Below are 6019 nucleotides of genomic sequence, written 5' to 3'. Positions count from 1 at the left end.
TTTATTCAATTCCAGGGGCGTCACCCCCCATTTTCTACCCCCCTTCCCCAATAAAGTTTTTATAAAGGACTCTGGCTCCATCTGTTTCAGTCTGCGATGCAGAAGCAACGCAGGGTTCGAATCCCAACCCTGTGGGTTATTTATTCAAAAAACCCTTTTTGCTTTTGAGGGCCTACTGTGTGTCAGGCACAGTCCAAGCCGCCATTTCGCGATGTGACCGGGAGTTTGCGCTCTCCGTGCCCTGTTACGTGCTCTCCCTGGACCCTTGGGCGTGGGTGGGGACCTGGCTCCTTCCTCCCTCTCTACTGCTTATCTCTTCCGCCCAGCGCTGCCCTCTAATCCGGCTAATGTTCGGGGTGGGAGCTGGGTGCTTCCCCCAGGCCTGCTTCCAGGCAGAGCTGAGGCTGCCTTCCCTGGATGGGTGGAGGCCCTTTCCCAGGGCTCTGGGCATCGCCCCAGCCCTGAGGCCTTGCACGGATGGGTAAACGAAGCTGCAGCTCCGAGTGTCAGCCGCTGCGATGTCCCTCCTATTACAGGGTGCACCCCTGCCCCACCCTCAAGGCCTCCTCCATCCTGTGCCCATCCGCGGTGCCTCAGTTTACCCACAAGCTGCCTTTCGACTTGGCCCATCACGATTCAGAAGAGACATACAGGGTATCAGCTGCACCCCCCCCCACCGCCCACCACCAGTCATCCCCCTCACCCCCCACAGCAGAAGGAGAGAACAGCTGGGCCTCATCCACCCCCCGTTTCCTCCTCCCTCAAAAGCAGGAACACAGAGCTGCCAGAAGGAAGCGGGCCTGGACTGCTCCAGCTCCACCGGCTGCCCCCCACAAACATTTCGGGAGCAAAAGTGAGAGCAGGAAACTGGGGCACTAGAGGCTAAGCCAGTGTCGTGTGCGAGGTACAAAAGGCCACAAGGCCCAAACGTGGTGCAGCCCCTGCTGTCCGGCCCCCATCACCTCTCTCCTTGCCCACCCGCATCCTTGAGGTTCCTTGAATCCCAAAGTTCTGCCTGCCACAGGGCCTTTGCTCTTGCCATTACCTCTGCCCCAGGTGTCCTCACCTCAAATAGTCCCATAGCTAGTTCCTTTTTTTTTTCTGGCCGCACTGCCAGCATGTGGGATCTTAGTTCCCTGACCAGGGATCGAACCCGTGCCCCCCTGCAGTGGAAGCACGGATTCCTAACCCCTGGACCGCCAGGGAATTCCCAGCTAGTTCCTTATTGTCAGGTCTCTACACAAAGGTCTCACCTTCTCAGAGAGGCTTTCCCTGAGAACACAGTAGCAGCCCAACTCCTCACCTCCTTACATACTTTATTTTCTCTGTAGCATGATCACTACTTGACGTTCTATTAGATACTTATTGAATACCTGTTTACTGTCACTCTCGAATATTGGCTTTGCTAGGGATCTTTGTTCTATTCACAACTGAGTGCCTCATTGGAACCTGGTACACAGTAGTTGCTCAATAAATGTTGACTACGTCGATAAAAACAGCCAGGGGTTTGTAGACACACAGTCTGAGACCCTCGTGTGCTGTGTCTGCCCCCGAAGAGCTTCTCCATGCTGGGCACTGGTGGTGGTGGTGGGGGGTGTGTATCACGGTCAAGAACAGAGAGGTGGTGACCTTGGACCTCTGAAGTCATGGTCCAGTAGGGGAGATGAATGTGAATGAAATAACCCTGGACCAGTAGAGAGGTGAAACTTCTGGTAGGTTCTAAGAGAGAGATGAGCAAAGAGCTGAACTAGAGCCTGACGTGGGGTGGGAGGGGGGCTGTCCATTTTAGGCTGGGTGGTCAAGGAAGGGGTCTCTGAAGATGTGGTGTTGGGGCAGAGCTCACCCTCACTCCAGTGATGCGAAGGCAGCAGCTACGGGAGACCTGGGGGAGGGTGTTGTGAGCCAAGCAAGGGGGGTACTGAATGAGTCAGGGATCCAAGGCTGAGGAATCTGGACCCAAGCCTTCCCCACAGGCTCACTCAGGAGAGTCAAAGGGGGTCTCAGAGGGGCTCCCCTTCCCAGGGCCAGTGGACCTGCAGGCCTCACTCACCCCTCACAGCAGCGACCACCCCTGCCCACTCTGCATCTCACCCATCCTTGATGCCCCCCTCCTCCCTCCCTCCCTCCCAGTGAGTAGTGGTGGCCTGTGTGTCCTGGCAACAGGGGTAGAGCTCAGCGTCTCCCATGTGGCTTTTGGCTTCAGGTTGGGGACACACTTTGGTGGGGTTAGAGAGATCTTGAAAGGGAGGAGGGGGGACACAGTAGGGACTGGTGTGTGGAAGGATGCAGGACGGGGACATTCTGTAGGCAAGGGTGGAGCTGCCAGATAAAGGGCCTACTTGTGTGTGTATCACCGTGGGCCAACGTGTGCCACCTATGTGTCTTTCATGTGTGTCTGTATCGTGCGTGTGTATGTGTCCTGTGTGTACATCAACACGTGTGTCTATCGGTGGATGTGCGTCTGTCAATGTCTTTCTGTCTTGTGTGTGGTCTGTGTGTCTCGTGAGTGTCGGCACATATGGGTCTGCTGATGCGTCTCTGGCCATGCCGCGAGGCATGTGGGATCTTAGGTCCCTGACCAGGGATTGAACCTGTGCCCCCTGCAGTGGAAGCACGGAGTCTTAACCACTGGACCCCCAGGGAAGTCCCACTGTGTGCATCTTTCTGAACGTGTTGTCTGTCTCTGCATGCGGTGGCTGTCGCCCTGTATGGGGTGCTGTAATGAATGTGGCTAATTCCCAGGTGGTGCCTGTCTCCGTGACTGTGTGTGTCCCTCAGAACCCCACTGAGAAAACCCCTCCCCCACAATCCTGGGCCGGGGGAGAGGCGGGTGAGGGCGTGCAAGGTGGGATCCCGAAGTCACAGCACCCCTTCTCTGAGTAGTTCTGTTCTTTATTGTCACTGATATTAACAATATGAGTTTCACTGCCATGAGCATTTCCTGAGGGGGTGAGGTGCTCAGCCAAGCCTGACTGAAGCAGGGGCCAAGGAGGGGGCCAGTGACCCCCTGAGCCAGGAGCTCTGGGGCCTGAGGCCTGGGTCTTCCACCTGGGGTCTCTGAATGGGGAGGGGGCAGAGAGGAGGCAGGCTGGACCCCTCAAGACCCAAGCTCTTTCCCGTAGGAGGCCTTCAGCCCATTCTTCCCCTGGAGCAACTGAGGCAGGACAGGCTCGGCTGGGTGAGGAAGGGCTTACCCTTCCTGAGTTGGGACTGGGGGGGGACCCAGCGACACCCCACATCTGCCACACAGTCTCTTGGGCTGGACACTTTTCCTGGGCACCAGCCAGCAGCTGGAGCACCGGGTGCCATATTTCTTGTACCTGGGACGGGGGTGCAAAAAACCAACATTCAGCAGGCAGCAGGGGCCCAGAAATCACCACGAGTGAGCCACGTTCCCCAAGAGGTGGGTGTTTTCTCTTCCCAAAACCCCACACCGGCTAAGCATGGACTGATGCGAGGACCCCACCCCAAATCCCTCCTCCATTTTGAGGACCTGATACCACAGGCATTGCAGAGGGGGGTCCCATCTTCGGCATCTCTCCAGAGTGGGGTCCTCTGGGTCCTACAGGAAGCACAGCGTCGGCGCCCTGAAAGGGAAGAGGCCAAAGGGCAAGGGTCAGAGGCCAAGAGACCGAGCTCAGGAGGCCTGTGTGGGGTGGGCATTTTGAGGGGGGTGGTCTCTGTGAAGGCCCCACCCAGCTCCGGGCCAGCCCCGGTGTTGCCAGATCTAAGACAGAGGGAAAGCCAAGAAGGGAGACAGATGGCAAAGCTCAGCAGAGGAAGAAGCCGGGGGTGTGGGTGACTCAGCCTGAGTGGAGGGGGACGCTGAGACTCCTCCTGGATGGGTCTAAATAGGGAAGCGGGATGGGGAGAAAGACAAGGAAGAAATGAAACTGTCCCCCCCCCCCCCCAAGTATTTATAGCTCTCAAGTCTCCAGGACTCACCCAGGGACTCGCTGCCTCCTGCGTTGGCCTCTGGGCCTCTGGCAGGGCCTGGCGGGGGACCCTGAGAGCGGCTGCTGCAGGCCAGGCTGGGGAGTAGACAAGGCGTTAGCACCGAGGGTCTGTCTGTATGCTGTCCCAGGTAGCCCCCAGTTGAAGATTTCCAATCAGGCAACCCCCAAGGAGGCATCTGATGTCTGAAAGGCCTGGCCTTGCACCTCATTAATATCACAGACATAATCATTTGAAAAGACAGTAAGCCTGGGGCCAGCCTGCGAGGTTTGTTTTTGTTTTGTTTTGCTTTTTTTTTTTTTTTTTGGCTGCGACGAGCGGCTTGTGGGAATTTAGTTCCCCGACCGTGGATCGAACCCGGGCCCACGGCAGTGAAAGTCCACATCTTAACCACTGGACCGCCAGGGAATTCCCCAGCCTGCCAGGTTGAAAGCTCAGCTCTCCCACGTCCTGGCCGTGTGACCAAGGACAAGAGATCTCATCCTCTGCGCCTCAGTTTCTGCATCTGTAAAGTGGGCCTCACGGGGTTCAGAGAGCCCATACACACCAAGTGCTACCTGTTACCTCTGTTACTGTTGTCATGTCTGCCAAACGGTAGCTATTATCATTGCTGGAAAAACTAACAGAAGCAGCAGCCCCGGGTATGGTCAGGCCTCTTAGGAGGAGACCCGGGCTCAGACCTGGATGTGACTGGCTCATAGCAGCAGTTACAGGAACTGACACCAGCCTGAGGTCTCGCTCAGAGATGGGGCCATTTGTAAGGCAGGGCTGAGGTGGGAGTCTATGAGGGCATTCCTGGGAGCACCTGCCCCCGGGCCTCTGCACTGTTACCACTATTACTTGCATAAAGGGTGCCCTTGCCCAGGCCAGCCCCTACCTGTAGGTGGGTATGATCTGTAGGCTGGAATCTGGCTTTATCTGAAACTTCAGGGTCACCCCCTCGAACTGGGGGTCCACTTTCTCGGCGCCCCGCTGGGGGTTCGACTGCTTCCGGGGTTTCCTCTGTGGCTGGGCTGAAGAGGCCGGGGGAGCCACTCGGGGCCCCAGGCCGGGGCTCTGCTGGCTGACTGGGGTCAGCATGTTCTTGGCATCCTCGGCCAGAGGTAGGGCTCCCAGAGTCTCCAGGGCCTTCGGCTCCCAGCAGGGCCCTAGGGCCTGGGTGTCCCAGGTGGGGGACTGGGCCAGCCCCTCTGCTGGCTCTTGGAGGAAGTGCAAGTCGGTGACCAAGTCCTGGTGTGCAGGCCAGAAGGACCTGGGGACAAGGGACAGTGTGGTCACCCCATTCCCTGGGCGGCACCTACATGAGTCTCAGGCACAAGGGGCAAGGAGAACTGTATAGCCTCTGACCCCCATATGACTCCAAGTATCCCTGGGGACCGGGACCTCTTCCTTGTAAGTACCAGTAACTAACATTTTGACCCTTGAGTAACCCCAGGAACCAGAGGTCATGATCCCTTGACCACTGGGCCAGGTTGGGGGAAGGGCCGCTCCTTAACGCACCTGCCACTGGGTCTGAGGCATCCTGGAGTCCTTGGTGCCTGCTGGGTGGGGAGTTCCGGGGGCGGTTCGGGGTCCAGACAGGGCGGCGTCAGCAGCTCTCGAAGCATCGACAAGTCCGGGGCTGGCTCGGCCTCCATTGTGTCCCAGCCCTTACCCACTTCCCAAATCTCGCCCGGCCCCGCCCACGCCGGGCCCACTCGATGAGCCCCACCTGCTTGGGGCGGGGGCGCTTCTGGCCCTGGGTGCAAGGAGCTCCACCTGAGGGGGGCGGGGCCAGTGGGATCGGCGCCTCTGGCCGGCGATATTGGGGACCGGCTTCGAAGCCTCCACCCTCAGGCTAGCCTCCGTCCCTCTGTCCCTTCCGACCCTGCTCAGGTGACCTGATCACCCCTTGCGGCCAAGAGCAGCCTGGACCCCTCCAAATCCCTCCGCGGCTGAGGGGCGGGGCCTTGCCACGCTGATCCTCAGGCTCGCGGACCCTCACTATGAGGCCTCTTTCTCAGTTTCCCGCTGGCCCATCACCACCGTGGGAGGGGAAAGCTGGAGGCCTGGAAGTTGCAGTTGT

At 58.5% G+C, this 6019-nt stretch overlaps 1 protein-coding gene across 1 annotated transcript; it reads right to left on the bottom strand.

Moving 5' to 3' along the window:
* Positions 1–1821: 1821 nt before the first annotated feature.
* Positions 1822–6002, bottom strand: ZGLP1 (zinc finger GATA like protein 1). Its single transcript, XM_082380419.1, has 5 exons — positions 5455–6002; positions 4832–5206; positions 3946–4031; positions 3494–3587; positions 1822–3320 (listed from the first exon to the last, which is right to left on the bottom strand). The coding sequence occupies exons 1-5, from the start codon at positions 5589–5591 to the stop codon at positions 3191–3193; spliced, it is 822 nt and encodes a 273-aa protein (XP_082236545.1). The 5' UTR covers positions 5592–6002; the 3' UTR covers positions 1822–3190.
* Positions 6003–6019: the final 17 nt, after the last annotated feature.

Source organism: Balaenoptera borealis (genome assembly GCF_965194805.1).
Source record: "Balaenoptera borealis genome assembly, chromosome: 2".
Classification (NCBI taxonomy): Eukaryota; Metazoa; Chordata; class Mammalia; order Artiodactyla; family Balaenopteridae; genus Balaenoptera; species Balaenoptera borealis.
The sequence above is the reverse complement of the archived record's forward strand: the minus strand, read 5'-3'. Positions and strand labels throughout refer to the sequence as shown.